This window comes from Carassius carassius, chromosome 3 (genome assembly GCF_963082965.1).
Source record: "Carassius carassius chromosome 3, fCarCar2.1, whole genome shotgun sequence".
In the NCBI taxonomy this organism is placed as follows: Eukaryota; Metazoa; Chordata; class Actinopteri; order Cypriniformes; family Cyprinidae; genus Carassius; species Carassius carassius.
The window spans coordinates 21,627,077-21,645,481 of record NC_081757.1 but is presented as its reverse complement, the minus strand read 5'-3'; the positions used below and the strand labels follow the sequence as shown (position 1 = coordinate 21,645,481).

General features: G+C 38.0%; 1 protein-coding gene across 2 annotated transcripts in view; it reads left to right on the top strand.

The window, feature by feature from the left end:
* Nucleotides 1-18,405, top strand: part of LOC132123329 (T-cell immunomodulatory protein-like) — a 142,581-nt gene that overhangs the window by 34,617 nt on the left and 89,559 nt on the right. For both annotated transcript variants that reach the window (XM_059533885.1, XM_059533892.1), the window contains exon 8: nt 15,487-15,568. In XM_059533885.1, coding sequence (XP_059389868.1) covers nt 15,487-15,568 — 82 coding nt within the window. The remainder of the gene's footprint in view (nt 1-15,486; nt 15,569-18,405) is intronic.

Sequence of the window (18,405 nt, the reverse complement as noted above, 5' to 3'; positions counted from 1 at the left end):
ATTCACAATCACAATTATCACCTTGCCAGACTTTGGCCTCCCCAGTTTCTCGCTAATGATCGGTAACAGTTGATAAATTTAACTTTTCCCAAAACCTGTCGGGAGTAGGGCCACAACATCACCTCCATTTAAAATGTGAAACAAACACTCTTCTTGTCCGGGCTTCAGTTGGCAAATGCCGGGAATATTCTCCACAACAGAGCGAATAGCATACAGTTTCTCCGTGTCTGCTGTCGTTTTTGATTTCCCTAACCTAAACTACAATCTAGAATTCAGCACTTAGCATCTACGTCGCAACTCTCAGCCAGTCCTCTGTTCATTGATTGGATGGCTGGTTTGGAGCCGGAGGAAATCTGGGAAATGGTTTGCTATCTCAGACTGAGTACAGAAGCGAACTGAAATTGAGTGTAATTACGAAGTATGACGTAGTCAGACTAACTGATCTGATTAATGTGAATTTTTTAGATGTCACCCTCTTATTTACCTTGCGCAATGTTACAACAGAAAGCCTGTCTCTCATTCAGTGCTTATCATGGCGAAGAGACCGTTTACAAGAACCAAGAACAAAGCATGATTTGCAATGCTCAGGTAAAATTATATAGTAACACTACAAATTTGTGGAAGCATTTGACAACATTTCTGTAATGAATGAATGAATAGCGGATGGTGCATGGTTTTGTCATCTCACTATGATGATAAGAATACACGAATTTCATCCCCAGCTGCTCTGAGAGTCACTTCATTAGCATTTTATTGTTTAATTTAATTACCGCCATATCACATACACAGCAGCTGCAAGTTCCTCATGGCAACTCGTCAAAATAAAAGTTTTTGGTCACACTTTATTTTAAGGTCCAATTCTCACTATTAACTAACCATTAACTATGACTTTTGCCTCAATTAACTCCTAATTTGCTGCTTATTATTAGTTTATAGGGTAGTTGTTAAGTTTAGGTTATTGGGTAGGATTATGGATGTCATGCATTATATGTAATTTATAAGCACTAATAAACAGCCAATATGTTAATGATAGGCATGCTAATAAGCAACTAGTCATTAGTGAAAATTGGACCCTATACTAAAGTGTTCCCAAGTTTTAGTTTTTTACGTGAAGGAACAGACATAAATATATTACTATTTAGCAGTCTTAAGACTCAGTGTAACAACAATGCTACTACTGATAATATTAATAATTATTTATTCTTAAAGGAATAATCACATTTGTTTTCTTTTTCATTTTAACCATAAACCTATTTTCATTTGATTAGGATAAATTAAATTGTTTTATACGTTCATCTGATTACCAGAAAAATGATTATTTTATATGGCCCTATTAAAAGGACCCAATACAAAAAAAAAAAAAAATTCACCATGATGTTTAATGTTCATTTTTTAGAAATTGTAATAGCATTTGTATAAAACTATATTCACTGAATGTAATAAAAAATATTATATAAAAAAACGAGAATCGAATCGAGAGCTTGTGAATCTAAATCGAATTGAATCGGGAGATCTGAATCGATACCCAGCCCTAGAAAACACGCATTCTTTCTTTGCATGAACATTTGGGCGACATTACGCAAATATTTCCACATCGTGAGGAGATGTTGGGACCTTGTTTGAATGATCCGTTTTGGGGGGGGGGGGGGGCATGGCAGAGACTTAACTTTGATTAAGAATATCTCTTTGGTTTTGAGGCTTTAGTCTTTGCAACTTCAGGGATCTTATCTCTATGCACAATCAGCTTGTAACACTCCAAAGAGAAAGGAAAACTTGATATCACATCATATGAACCCTTAACTGTTGGTTAACTGTTTTTTTTTTTCTTCTATGCCTTATCGTGCTTATGTGATGCAGTCTAACGTGTTAATGCTTCGTTTTTTAAAAAGCACATTATTGTTTTTACATAATTTACCTTTATTCTGCACCGTTCTGTCCCTTCTACTATAAATGTGTTGATGATTTATTGGTTTTATGAAGCCCCTCCTTCAGAGATACGCAATGGGCTCAGATTGGTTAGCTAGTCCACAGTATTGTGATTCGCTAAACTGCCAGAGCATTAACATTTGCAAAATGCTTATTTTAGCTTTTAATATACGGTTTTATCCTGATTAAAGCTTCAATACAGCACAGCAATCACGTGCGCATCCATGTTTAATGCTTATCGTAGCTATCTGAAAAAATATCTGTCTGTCTATACACACTTAAAGTGTATATAATTGGTACACAGTTAATTGAATGAGCTGTGACAAGCTGATGACCTGATTATGAGGAGAGAGAGAGAGAGAGAGAGAGAGAGAGAAAGATGCAGAGCAGAGGGTGGGGGAACAGTATTGAGAATCGATGTTTTAGAGCATTGATTTTGAAAGTTGTGATTCCATTAGAATCGATAGAAGACAGATCGTTATTCATTAGGGTGACCACCTGCTAATAAGCCCAAGGGGGGACAAGGGGTATGTTTCTGAGGGACAATGTGGGACACTGCCTTGCGCGGCGGTGCCCCCACACCATGTACAGACTCACTGATAGTGGTTTACCCATTTCTAGCACACACCACCCTACATGGTATATTAATAATGCCATATTCCCCTAAACGTGTAACTGCTGATGTATGCTCATGACAGAATTGACAGATGCACTTCCACTTATGATTTACTTTAGCTATTTAATTTTATTTATTTTTCATTACAATTTATTCACTTTAAATAAATTATAATATAAAATTATAGGATTAAAATGAATTGTAGTTGTTCAACACCACAGGAACAGTAAAAAAAAAAGTCTAAACTCACAACTCCAGAGGTTCACGGGGAGGAAGGATAATGAACTCGCATGTTAGTAAAGGCAGGCGCATAAAAAAAAAAGTTTGAAACAGGACACACCTTCTCTTTTTTAATTGATGATGGCGGTGCCTCACTTTCTCCATTTTTCGAATCATAAAGCGTGCATCTAAAAGTTCATTCCCAGTGTGTCTGGTATGCACGTGCGTGCGCTGTCATGACAACAACGAAAAAGTTGACAACAACCTAGTCAACAGTTCAACTGAGGGGTGGGTGTGGCAACAGTAGCGTGCTGAACTGTCAAGTAGAGCTGAAACAACGAATCGATTTAATCGATTATTAAAATAGTTGTCAACTAATTTAGTCATCGATTCGTTGCTAAATAATTTATTTGCCGTAAGCGGCTTATTTCGTGCATATTTCAGATCTGCGGTGACCAAAGTGTGGCAGTAATGAGCCACCGGAGGATTTACTCAGCCAGTACAACAGGAGAAGTAGCGAATAGCCAATAGCTGGCCTCGTTTTATGTCACGTGCTTCCCGAACGGCGTCTCTGCAGCATTCAGCAGGATGTGGGAGTACTTTATTTTGAGCCTTCAAAAAAGAAGATTAACCTGTAAACTCTGCACTACTGAACTGTTTAAGGGACCGTTCACATATCGCGTCTTTTGCGCGCTCATGTTCGTTATTTCCAATGTAGGCGCGCAGTATGCGCGCTCATAATGGAAGCGACGCGGTCGCGACGCACCCGTTTTTCCAGGCGCGTGCACACCGCATCGAGTTAAAAACATTTCAACTTTTCAGAATGCAGCAAGCGCACCGCGGGTCATGTGACAAGAACTAACCAATCAGCTTCATCCTTTCCCGTAACAACGTTAAAAGCTCAGCCAAGATGAAGGAACAGCTGATCATAGCTGTATATGGATTCCCATTTTGAAATAAATTTAGTAGCAGAGCTACTGCAAGCGATTTTTAGAGCTGCAAATCCATTTACCCTTTGCTGAAATTTCCGCGTCTTCAAGGAGAGAGCACGTCATGGTTGCTTAGCAAAGGCAGACGCCTCAGGGGCGCTTCTGCACGAGCGCTTTGGAAAGGAGGAGAAAGCGGTGCGCACAGTCTATGGGTGCGCCTAGCGTTTTAGGCGCGATATGTGAACCTAAGCCTTTTATTTGTGCAGATTCTCCAGTACAATGTTGTTTGCAAATGTTTAGTTGTAAAAGCTGATAACATTGCTTTTTAACAGTTAACATTTAAAGCTTTACAAACATGTTCTGTGATCAGTTTGTCGTTTACCAGTTCATAATTCAGTCGTGCAGCCTAATTATGACTGAAAGAGAGAGGTAAATGTTTAAAGATATTTGAAATGCACTTTTTTTTCTAAGTATTCACTGCTCTTTTTCACACAGCAGGTTTTTTGTGTGTCCGTTTTTTTCTGGACAACCTTCTGATGGATTTTACTTTAAATATTGAGTTCCATTCAGGTTTCATGCCATTGGCACTTTATTCGAAGGATTGTTTACAATTTCACAGCATAAGCTATAAAGCTGTTTCCCTGTAAATAATAAAATACAACGCACTGCAATCTTATTCTGTTTTATCCTTATTCTTCGTGAAAATATGTTCTGAAAGATTCCTTAATAAGCTTTGTTCGGGATGTTAAACTACTTTAGGAGCTCTAAGGACTGCCATGGTGAAAACATTATTTGAAATCTCCTTGTGAAATTTGATAGAGTATGGGTCAGTGTTTTGATTGCAGAAGAGTTTGACAAGGGATCACTAAAACATAATAAAACAACTCCAGGTATATTTGTGATGAGGATATGACAATGCAAAATTATAAAAATCTCTTAAAAATCTATGCTGAATGATAAAGACCCTTTATTAATACTTTACATTGGGGGGAAAATGGAAAAAACTAAAATATAAGTACATAAACCGATTAATCGATTAATCGTAAAAATAATCGACAGATTAATCGATTATCAAAATAATCGTTAGTTGCAGCCCTACTGTCAAGTAATGTTGGTTTGGCTCCCTGGGGCTCGAGGATATAGAGCGACCAACTTTTTTTGAGCAAGCATCGATTATGTGTGACACAGTCTCAATTTGTGGGACGCATGAATTGGGCTTAAAACGCTGTGCGCGCACGCGCTACGCGGGACGGGTGGTCACCCTATTATTCATATGTGACACTGGACCACAAAACCAGCCTTAAGTTGCTGGGGTATATTTGTAACAATAGCCCAAATATTGGGGCAAAATTATTGATTTTTCTTTAACATTAAGATCATGTTCCATGAAGATGTTTTGTAAATTTCCTACTCTAAATGTATCAAAACGTAATTTTTGATTAGTAATATGCATTGCTGAGAACTTCATTTGGACAACAAGGAGATTTTCTCAATATTTAGATTTTTTTGCACACTCAGATTCCAGATTTTAAAATAGTTGTAACCTAGCCAGATATTGTCCTATTGTCCTTTTTGCATGTTCCCAGAGGCAGGGTTTATTTGGGTTTGTTAAGTCACAAACACGGGAAGTAACTTCCTTTAGTTCCAACCAGCTGTTTTTGTAGGCATTAAACTGCCATCCTTTTAAAGGATGATACCTCCATTTTGCTGATATTGTTTACACTCAAACAGCAACGTTACACACAAAGATCCAAGAACAAACTAGAGTTAGAAAACAGAGGAAAAGAAAGGAGGACTGGAAAAAGTGTGATGACAGGCAGCAAGATGGATGGAAAGACTTAAAGTGGAGAAAAACTCAAAAAATCAAAGGTGAAGAATTAAGGAAGTTGAGACAGACTTACATAAAGGAGCATCTCTGAGCAGGGTGGAAATCTACAAAAATAGCAGATGATGAATAGTTGAACGATGTGAGCGAGCAAGAGAGAGACAATTGCAATGTGCCGCAGTGACCCAAGCCGACTGTAAAAGGTCAGTGGTGCATCGTCTCAAAGCTTTTCCGGAAGCATTTCCACTGCCCTCTATTCTCTTCTAGTGTCGCATGAGTCTGTGGTGCTCCGCCGCTGATGGTGTTTCAGAGATACGGTGGAAGGGAGTCAGGTTAGATCGCCTCTACTCCTCCCGCGGGGCACTTCTTCATTTCATTCTGAGAGCAAGAGGCTGGTAACAGAAGTGCAGGGATGGATAAGCTATGAAGAAAGACAGGCAGAGAGGAAATAAAGAAAAGGAAGAGATAAGTGGGTGGATGATTAAAGAGGGGGAGCGATGGGCAATTGCTAAACACATCTGAGGCAGCAGCCATTTTAGACTCTGCTTAGTTCATATTCCTTGATAGAGGCTTTAAGGAGTAGTTCACTTCCAGAACAAAAATTTACAGATAATGTACTTGCCCCCTTTTCATCCAAGATGTTCATGTCTTTCTTTCTTCAGTCGTAAAGAAATTATGTTTTTTGAGGAAAACATATCAGGATTTATCTCCATGTAATTGACTTCTATGGTGCCCACGAGTTTGAACTTCCAAAAGGCTGTTTCAGTGCAGCTTCAAAGGGCTCTAAACGATCCCAGCCAAGGAAGAAGGGTCTTATTGTAGCGAAATGATCGGCCATAAAAAAAAATAAAAAAAAAATGTATATACTTTTTCACCTCAACACTTGTCTTGTGTAGATCTGCAATGTGCATGCCTACTCTGTGCAGTCCCATTCGAAACAGTATTTAAAAATAACTCCTATCTCATTTTCACCTCCAACTTTAAAATTGTCCTACATCGCTGCAGAAGTACCGACCCAGTATTTTCAAGGTGAACATGCAAAGAAGCTCAGACTAGCTGCATTGAAGCTGCATTTGGAAGTTCAAACTCAGGGGCACCATAGAAGTCCACTCTATGGAGAAAATTCCTGAAATGTTTTCCTAAAAAAAAAAACAATTTCTTTGTGACTGAAGAAAGAAAGACATGAACATCTTGAATGACAAGGGATTGAGTACATTTTCTGTACATTTTAGTTCTGAAAGTGAACTACTCCTTGAAAAAACAATGAAAAAACAAAAACAAAACAAAAAAACAGCTGATTGGTGACTAGTCTTTGATTACTGACTTTTACACACATAAACACACGGCACCCCTCAGTATCATACACACACACATACCTCACAGGGAAATCTCCCAGTAAAACAGCAGTAATCCCGCCACTATTTACTGTGAGGGTTTGGAGTTAACAGTCTTTGGTCACAGGCCAGTGCCCTGTGCTTCCTGTAGCACACTCCGTTTTAATTACTTTCCTCTTGCTCTCCTTAAACACTTATTCCCAGCCCTGATTATACACACACGCACACACAGCAGCTCCAGTGTTTGTTTAAATTGAAAAGCTTCAGCTGTAGACTGCATGCAAAGTCATTACTGTAATACAAGACGCCATCAGTCATTTTAGCAGCTAGACGGAGCCGCCCGACCAAACAAACAAGCTAGAAAAAAATTATCCTTCTGATTCTTTAGCTCTGTGAATTATTTGTTTTCACCTCCGCTCAAGTTACAGAGTTAGCCCACCGTTTGGTGAAAACACCATGACTGTGTAATTAGGGCTACCCTTGTAAAACGAATGCGGTTGAAGTTCGATGTCATTTGCTTGTGATTCCAATCATGGCTGCCGCATCAAAACCCAATCAGTGCACTATGGCACTTAAAGGGTCATTCCACCCGTGGAGACATGAATGTGTATTGAAAGTGGGTCATATATGTAGTAGAATAGTTATTTTTATTTTAATTTTGGTCCTTCTGGGCCTATAAAAGGCAGAAAATAACTTTTTAGAGCTTGTAGACTGTAGACAACAATCCCCATAGTGCATTGCAATGCTCAGCTCCGCAGGCCACTCCCACTACTCCGCCCATCAATGTGGATTATAGTTGAGCTCTCCTCTACGCTACCGATTGTAAATTATTTGGCACAATTTGTTGTGAAGAGTTATTTTGCGACCCAATTAATGTTTTTGTTACAAAATGGTGTGCACTTGCATAGTACCGGGATGTTGTTCAAGAACAAGGAAAATACCCGGAGTAAGTATTCACCGATTCCCGAAAGATACGGACTTGTGCAAAAAGTGGCTACGGGCTAACGTTATCAATAACCCTAAGTTCGGTGAGGACACAACACTTGAAGCACTAAAAAATCAGACGGTGTGCAGTTTACATTTCAAGCCCGAAGATTATGCGCCTAACCCCCTAGGATTGAAGAGACCCGCGCTTTTGAAAAACGCAATTCCTTCAGTATTTTCCTTTCCAGACGATGACGACGAAAAGCCAGGAACGTCGGGAACCACCAGCACTAAACGCATTTGCCTGGAGGTAATGTTATTTCTGACTATACTCTATTAGCAGCTAGTGGCTACTGAGAACACACACTGACATAGTCGTCTGCTGTAAAGAAACACATCTCCTATGATTTTTCTGTTTACGAACTAAATATCTTGTATGTTTTGCTCGCTTGTTGTTTTAATGTGTCTGCCTCAGTAACTAACGTTACACTTGTCAAGAAATGAGTAAGTAAAGTTAGTATGTAACGTAATAATGTAATGTTAGACACTTAGCTAAAAGTTATATATAAGTTTGCTATTATCGATGTAAATCAACCATGTTTTACTGTGTTAGTTTGACGCTTTTCATGTTTTTTTAGCTGCTCGTCGCTGTACTGTGGCTCATAAAGGTAGCCACGAACATCCATTTCTAACATAACTTATTCTAAATCAAAATCCTCCCCAATGCATCCATCTGAAAAATCAGTATTTTCCTACATATTTTCGAAAAGTTTCTCCCGGTGAAATCAAACGCACGGGCACTGATCTGTGATAGGTCTGTTAGCGCATTAGGTACAACCCCCTATGGGCAGACTACTTGTGCTTGTAGTCTTTACAGAAATCCACCCTTTTTACACTTCCTCCTACAATGACCTCAAATGACGATTTTTGCGTCATTGTAGGAGGAAGTGAAAAAGGTAAATAGTGGATTTCTCTCGTCTCAGGGGAAAATGAGAGAATGTTGCACAACCATTCAATAGTATGACTGGTTTTCTAACAATGGACCTCTTAATGCAAATGGGTGGAGTGACCCTTTAAACGCATATTGTGTCGCTCGCACAGGAGCCACACAATCAACCTGCAGCCTGTATTTACAATCCAAAGCCTCAATCAGACCCTCTTTATGTGCTTGCTTTACAATATGTATATACTACCAGGGGCTTCAGATCTCTGTGGATGAATATGGAGTAGATAGTAACGTTGAATTCCTGTCAGCACACATGGCAGCTCTTTTATCCCAGCATAGCAGCATAGCATAGCTTTCAAACAGTAAAACAGCAAGGTCATGAGTTTGATTTCCAGGAAAACAAGTGCTGATAAAACGTGTACCCTGAATGCATGTCGCTTTGGATAAAAGTATTTTCAAAAATGTAACATTCATGTGATCGTTTTGAGAAATGTGTGCTTCTTTATGTCATCAACAAATATTTCTTGGGCTGCACAATTAATTGTATTATCACTCTGATATAATCACAATTTATTTTTCTCAACCATAATTGTCTGCAATATTGGCCCACTTGTTATTTATGCTGAAAATTTTTTTTCTTTGACTTTCCATTATTTTGCATTGGTAACAAGCCTCCACAAACTTTTAAGCTTGGGTTTGCCATATGTTGGCAATTTGAATGCCACAATCAGAGCTTTTCTTTTAAATGGATGCATTTTCCACCCAGTGCTTTATGCCGTTTCCCTACCTGGCAACCGTGTTCTCTCTCTGAACATAAAAAAGACTGAATGTCTGAAAACAACAGCAAACTTGTATGTTGGAGTATCGCGATCTCCATTTTGATTTTTTCATCAAATGAATGTGCAATACAGCCAGGGCTTAATTTGTGCTGGAATAAGCCGGATCTGGATCCGGCACCTCCGAAATCCGATCCGGCACCTCATTTTGGCGGATCCCCCTCCTCCAGGGGCGGCGTTTCCGTATGGCAGACAGAGAATAGCCTGATATGTGCCGTGAAAAATTATCCAAAATTAATATCTCTATTATAATTCGTTATTATTATTTTAAATCACAGGGTTTTAGAAAAAATTAACCAATGATAAGTGTTTAAAGGAGCTTGTAAAACTTTGTAATGCCATTGGATCCTCAAGCTCTCACACGCCTTCACTCAGATTGACGCGCGCGCACAGCCTGGAGGAGATGGATCTCCGCTTATCCGCAAAGCAAGGGTAAACGCATAACTGTTTCAATAGTACATTATTTTCTGTTAAGGCTATCGTTTGTGTGTGCTTGAAGACTGGAGAAGTAGGTTTTTTGCCATCTAGCCAAAATACTTTTGTACCTTTTAAATATCCTGCTGTGCATAAGTGCTTAATTGTTTATATCATGAGATTTTGGCTAAGTGTATTAAACAACAAGGAAAAACTAAGCGCCCATAGCAACAATAAACGTTATACCCTAACCTGTAAAAGGTGATTGCATTTAATACGCTGCACTTGCCTCATATGCAGAAAAAACACAGATCTCCTCATTCACCAGTCAATGACCTTGTTAACTCCATTTGAGCTTGTTTTAAATAGCCTAATGTTAATTGCACGTGTCTGATACAACACAAGCAGTGTTCTTTAATTATTGATTTTTTCTGCCTTTTCTTTCTTTCCCCCTGTATTTTAGCAGAGTGTGCCATGAAACTACAGAAAAATTCCACAACTTTTTCAAAACGTTTTTAGTCCTGGAAATTGTTGTTTTAAAATCGCATGGCATTTCCATGTTATTCATGACCTTACAGACTAAATGCAACCATGGGCGCCATATATTGGGGAAAAGTTAGGACAATTCCAAGGGCCCCTGGCTGACAGGGGGCCCAACAAATAGGTAAAAACTAATTAAAAATTTGTGTTATATTATACACTGGTGCACGCTCTTAAAATCACTTAAACTGGTCCAGCAATGTGTTTGCGCGAGTGTTCCGTTACCTCTTCCTCCTGTAATCACATGCCGGATCCGTAACCCCGCTTTGTTCCGGGACCTCGCAATTTACAAATTAAGCACTGAATACAGCCAGTCTGGCTTCCTTCACAAAAGTTGCTTGTCTTATTCGCTCTGACTATGTCTGTAACAAATGAATTTATTGAGCAACCGCAGTATAGATATATATATATATATATATACACTATATATTATTTTTTTTATTAGAAAACTGTTAATGTAATTTGAAATTATTGGAATTAATATTATGAATTTCACTGTGTTACATTTTAAGACCAGTTCTTGAGGTTTTACCAGTTTTCATAAAGTATTGAATGTGTTTAGATGAATAAAGTAAATCAGGAAACTGTATGTGGTTAATTTGTGCTTATTTGAAAGTGCAATAATTCTGATTAAAAGTTTTTTTTTTTTTTTAAAGAAAGGAAAATTAAAAAATCAAATGAGAATGGTCATGATTAATAATCAAGGTTATAATTTTTGATAAAATGTGATTGTGATTATTACCTTCACCATTATCATGCAGCCCTGCCTGTGTGTTCTGCATGCAATACAATATATTCAAAATTCTCTGCTGTACATGTTAAACAGGGATTTAACATGGTTATGGCACAGCAGCAAGAGCTTTTTTGTTGAAAAACAATTAACTAATGGTATTCACTCCATAAATCTCTTAAAATGCGTAACGCCTATTATAACAGAATGCTTTCTGTTTGCTAATGATTGTCAAACTGCGAGGTTCAGCATTTAGTAAGCATTAGCAAAACGCCTCAGTCCAACAGCCCTCAGAGAATGTTATGGCACATCCTCTTTTACAGCTTTTACAACTCCAATAGTGCTGTCTGGCCATTTTTAGCTGCCTGTATAAGGGGAGATCAGAATGACTGTAAAACATTTCCTGTCTATAAAATAATCTTAATTCAGACCCAGACCATAAGAATCTTTATAATAATTAGCAAATATTTTTGCATGATCTGACATCAGGTTTGCTGTCATGTGTTTGGAGGGTGTGGTCTAAGTCAGTAAAATTGCTAATATATTTATCCCAAATTATAGATCACCCAAAAATGAATTCCACTCGTATTGTTCTGAAACTTTTTTTCATTATTCTTTATTCTGTGGAACTCAAAATAAGAGATATTGAAGAACATTATTATTTTAATTTTTTTGTCGATACATTGGAAGTCGATCACAAAAAAAAACAATTCAACAAATCTCTGTGAGAAAATCATACAGGGTTTTTAAACTTTCATTTTTGGGTGAACTATTGCTTTGAGGAGACAAATAAGCCTTAGTGAGATTAGATTAGTGAGATTAGAACCAATAGTGCAATAAGTGCTTCTAGAAATGAAAATGTATGTTTCACATGTGATATTTTCTCTAAATCTTTTTCATTATGAAAGACCAGTAAATTTATTGTATCGAAATTTGTTGTCACTGCCCCTTAACAACATTGATTCTATCTAGCCATTCTCCAGGAATACACACACAGCTACTCACAACCCCCTGAGGCCCACATGCCACAGTTACAGCCCCTTCCTATTAACATCAGTGTTCAATCAATCCAATGAGACAGACCCTGTGACTCAACATGGCCTCATTCTACTCTGAGAAGATTAGGGTGAGCAAGTCAAGTCACCATTATCTTTACATAAGCCACAATCACATTACAGTTGAACTGCCTCCCGCAATCATACACCAATCGATATTATACATGAACAACAGATGTGTGGCTGCAGTTTCAGAGCAAAGGCTCAAGGGAGTTTTCAATGGAGATGGATAAACACTGTCCACACAGAAGTTAGGAGGCGCTTGAGTTTTGTGCTTCATGAGAATTATGAACAAATCCCTCAGGCCAAGAGCTGCCGTATAAACCATCTCCGTTTATCAAGTGGGACAACCACTACAAAAAGACTAATAACACACCTAGTCCATTAGGGTGCCAAATGTGTCTGTTTTTTTAAAGAATGCATATTTGTGAATATTTTATATATTATAAGATTAAATAAATGTGCCGCCTCAATGTTTCATGTGACCCAGTTTGTTTCTTTACAAAACCTTTCATTTTTATTATTTAAAAATAATATTAGAAACAAGATTCAAAGAGACTTTATATATATATATATATATATATATATATATATATATATATATATATATATATATATATTTCCCCTATTCCCCTCTCAAATTGTGAGCCAAAGCAGTATGTGTCATCACATATAATAAGACCAATTACCACCCTGCCATCTTGGTTTTGAAAGACTTTGAATGCTGACAGAAATACTGCATCTGGCCGAGCTGAAGTGATTAGACCGAGGTGTTTTGTGCTGACTGAGCCTCAGATGGTACTGGAGGTAATGAAATGATTTATGGTCAGTTACAGGTTGGTGGGTGTGGAAGGGGGATTGATCTTGTGAAGTGTTACAGAAAACACATTGGAATTCTGTTGAAGGCCAGCTTTCTATTGAAACACTTCATCATTTAGTTAAACTGCTTTACATGACTTTATTGCATATCAATCTACATTTTATACATCTTAATAAGAAAACAAAAACTAATTTGTGAAAACTTTGGATTTTTTTTTTCTAAAAACATTGCGTAAGTTATTATACACTTTTCTGTGACACTTAATACTTAGCTCAGGAGCATGTCACATTTTCTGGCTCATTTTTGAGATGTTTCTACACTTTGGTTAGCTTTAACTTGGCAAATTCAATTGATTGAACATAATTTAGAAAGGCACATACCTGTCTAAATTAGATCTAACAGCTGAAAAGCATATCAGAGCAAAAACCAAGGAATGGTCTGCAGGATTTTGTTGAGCAAAAATCTGGGAATTGCTACAAAAAAACAAATCTGCAGCATTGAAGGTTCACAGGAGCATGTGAGAGCCATATTCCTTAATGGTAGAAGTTGGGAACAACCAGGACTCTTTGTAGAGCTGGCCAAACTATCCATGATTATACAAATTTCTGGAGATGGGAGAAACTTAGAGACAAACATCGCTGCAACACTCCACCAGTATGGCCTTTATGATGGCATGGCAAGACTCAATCCTCTCCTCAATGAAGACACTTGAAAACCCATTCGGAATTTGAAAACAAAAAAACACCTAAAGGATTCTCAGACTGTGAGAAACAAGATTCGCTGGTCTGATAAACTTCAATTACAAACATAATGTCTTGGAACACCTGACCAAGAATATCCTAGTGGTGTAGCTGGGAGGGTGTTTTTAAGTGGAGAGGACTGGGGGACTTGTCAGGGTAGAAGAGAGGTATCCTTAATGAAAAGCTGGTTCAGAGTGCTCAGAGCCTCAAACTTGGCAGAAGGTTCCCCTTCCAGCAGAACAATAGCCCTACGCACACAACTAGGACAATGCAAGTGTGGCTTATGGGCATCTTTGTAAATGCCCTTGAGTGACTCAACCAGCTCGGACTTGAACCCAGACAAACGTCTTGAGAAACCTTAAAATGACAGAGCCTCAGAGGATCTGCAAAGAAGATGGACCGAAAATCACCAAATGGAGATGCAATGCTTGTTGCATCTACTGACAAATAAACTTGAGGCGGTTACAGCAAATGGGGCTTCAACTTCAGCTTCAAGGACTGAGTTATGAATACTTATGCAATATAATTATTTAAGTTTTTCCCTTTTTAATATTTGTTTATCAAAAATATCAAAAACCTCATTAACTTGGAATGAAGTCAATCTCAAATATGTTTTTGCTTTGTCTTTATGGTGTATGAAGTGTAGATTGATGTGGGGGAAAAAGTCATTTAAAGCAGTTTAACATAAGGCTGCCGCTTCATGATGGTGATATACAAAACAGTGTAGCTCTGTGTCTCACCTTCTCTTTGTTCTGATTACGTCTTTCTGTTTCTTTAATTCTCATTCATTCTGACATGTTCATCTACCTGTCTTCTCTATCCATATCCTGAAAGACATGTAGTGAGCATCTAGGGAATGACGAATGACTCGTCATTCAGTAGTAATGTGGCTTTGATCTGGTCCTTGTCAAATGTATGTCTCTCTACTGTCTTCTTCATGTTATTGTGGTGGACAGTGAGTGCCCTGTACAGCATTTTTGTGTGGAAGCCTGTGTTCAGCTTGTAGGCTGAGTCTCCCAGGCTTTTTTGAAACTCCTGTCTTAGTGGGTTTCCAAGATGCACTTTGATCACGGTGCCACAATGTGCTCTGGCTTACATGGGCTAATCAATGTGCACAGTAGCCTTACCCTGCCCTCTGACCCCTCCGTACTCCAATTGGCCGTCATTCTGTAACCCCTGCTGCCTACCTGCCAATCACCTTCAGTCCACACCTACACGGCACGTCTGCCGTCTGTTGCCTTCTGCTCTCTCTGCCCCACTGCCTCATGCACTGTCAATCAGATTGAAACTCCCCCTTTAAATTCAGCTGGTCAGACTGTCAGACCACACATATTTGTTTTGTCTCGCTGCATTGTCTCGTAATGTCCATCAGGAAATACAGACGCCCAGCAATGATCCCTAGCCTATGTCAGTACAGGATTCCTCTCATTTATGCACACAGTGGCTGATGCACAAAATTATTAGCTCTGTTCTGATGGCTCCGCTGACACTTTAGAAATTAGAGGCGTTTTCCTTGATGCTCAAGGACAGGATTTTTATTCTACATTTGCAAGTTCTGTATGAAAGTAAATGTACATTTTAAATGAAATGATAGCGCATGTTTTAATCCTGTTAAATCTTTCTGTTCATTAGGATGGGAACTTCAACCAAACTCTGTCTAGAAAGGGACCGGAGAATGCTATTAAAGTGGGTCAGTCTGCATTCGTAGACTTTGGTGAGTATAGCATTTCACTATGTGAGGTCCATTTGTGTTGTGTTTAGAGTTGGTATTACATCCATGCACTCCAGTACAACCAAACACTGGCTGTGATTTCTGGGATAATACATGCATATTATGCATAATATGCAGTTCAGAATCTGAAAGTAGCCCTGAGTTTCTAACGGCAAAACATGCGCAACACAGAGGTTCAACACACACACATGGCACCAAATTGAATATTAGCTCCTGTGGGATCCTATTAAATATTAACAATACAAATTTCCCCTTTCCAAAAGCATCCCACTGATAGCAGGGGTGGCCCCAGCAGTGAAATCTCACATAACATAAATGATTGATAAGCAAAGTGAAATGACCTAAGATTGAATGTGTTCAAGTGAGCTGCATCTCAGGAGCTTGGCCTTTATATTCAAAGCTAACTGATCTGACCAAACAAAATCCCTTCTCTGCACTCTTTAATCTGTTTCCTCTGATCTCTTTCTTCTGTCATTTTGGAAAATGTCACTTCAAGCTGTTATGGTGTTTTCACAGCAAAGAGCTTCAAAGGATGGGAGGTTTACATTTGACTTCCAATCAGTCAGGTGGTTTTTGCTTTATGACTGTAGGCATCTGGGCTATTATAGTTAACTGAAACTAAAACTGTAAAAAAATGTACTTGAAATAAAATAAATGTTAACTAAAATAAAATGAAATAAAAAAAGATAACCTTACTTCATTTGAGTTTGCCTTAATGTACTAAAACAACTTTTTTTTTTTACTAAAAATGAATAAAAACTAAATACATAAGTACTGAAATGATAAAAACACTAAATTACTAAAATGTTAATCAAAATTAAAATGAAAATAGAATTGTTAAAAAATAAAGATGTTCAAAATAATACAAAACTAAGAGTGTTTACATTATACTACAATAACTTTTTTTAAGCAGGTGCTGAATTCATATTCTCATTTTCTTTTATTCTTTATTTTCTGCAATTAAATTGGCATTAACTGCTGCACTCCATTGACATAATTGTTTACCACTGGGAATGTAGCTGATGGTGATGAATCATTGAAATATTTTCATACTAAATTGCGGTTAGCCTTCATTCTTGCATTTATTTGCATTCTAAATCATTGGCTGCCTTTTGAACGCACTTTTGTTTTCAACATAAGAATGGACACGGACAGAATTAGGCTTCCAGTATCATTCACTTCCAGTTATTTTACCCATGTAAAATCAGTCTGTAATACTGCTTTACATTGCAAACTAATTTGTAATCATATTATTTTAAAGTATTATCATAATTATAAACACACTGGATTGTAACGCAAATAGTTTTACCATTTACTGCACTTTCAGGTTAAAGTTATTTACCAATTCATTAGCTGCTAATGAATCGTAAATCTTGGAAAAAATGGCCCTTATAAACTAAACAACTGAGGAATACACACAACCAGACTTTACTACCAATTGTTTCAATCACAGCAAACTCATGCAGAAACACGTGCCTTGTTGCTAGGAGATGCGTGACAAATGAAAGTGATATGTGTTCTGAAATCGGCTCAAAATTTCAAACATGTTTGATGTCCTCCGATTGGATGGTATTATAGTCTGAAGGAAAAAAAGAGTCTGACACCATCATACACTAACACATTTTCTATGAAATTTGTCAACTCAAATCTGCAGACTGCCAAATTTTTTCCAACTAGAATCAACTTCTCTAGACAGTAAATCGGTGGAAAATCGGTGCACAAATCGTGTATATTATTACCACCTTTTAGTTTTAGGAAACACAAAAATGGTGCCAACACCGCTATTAATGCTGTTTTATAGTGAATATATCTGACAGTAGGTGCGTTTATATGGACACTTTTTGCTTCCATCGGATTGAATTCAGTCTTATTGACGAATCTGAACGTAGTGTTTACATGAACGCAGAATAAAGTGATCGGGTTGATATGCGCGTTTACATGTCACAAACTTCTGATCGGATTTACTCTTTTGACATGCGCACACTGCATGAATATACAGAGTTTCCCGCTGCTGTTTGCATACTGTTTTAAAACGCATACGTGATATTTATCTACTCTATTTATCTGCACATGAACTGTTGTGCTGCTTAACGTTACTTAAAAAAAAAAAAAACTAGTCGTCTGTTGATGAGAGTCTTAAACAAGGATGGTTGGGACGTGGTGCTGTTCCGCTTCACATACGCTGAGTGAAAGGGGAGATTTATAATGACAGGACAATTATTTATGACACTTTAGTCACCAGGAAGAACAGCTCGTTCCACGCGTCATTACGCTATTTCTACGTCACTGTGCATGCGCAGTACTTTCCCGTTTCGGTTTTCAATCCGATCAAGTGTTTACATGTCCTCTCACTCGGATTACAAAAGGGATTATACACTCTTTACAATCCGATAAAAATTTTAGTCGGATCTGGCCAATTCACTTCGATTGACGTGTTTACATGTGACTTTTTTATTCTGATTGTGCTTCTAGTCCTATTACGATCGGATTAGTAGTGTCCATGTAAATGCAGCCTGTGGCAGGTGACAAATGAATCATATATCAGATGGAACAAAGTCACTGTTTTTCACTTAAATGCAAAAGAAGGCTGTATTTCATTTCCTTGTTTTGAGTTTTATTTTCCCATTCGAAAGGAAACCTTGAAATATAACCTCATGTTGTAGGTGAACTCTGTGTTACACTGTGTTCTGGCATTCAAGCAATGCTGTTTGCCTGGTAAGCAGGATGTTGGGACATACATGGCCTTTGTACTCTGTCCTATGATTATGACATCTTAAACCTCTAAGGTTTGTCGTCTCTGACCTTTACTGTTTCACAGA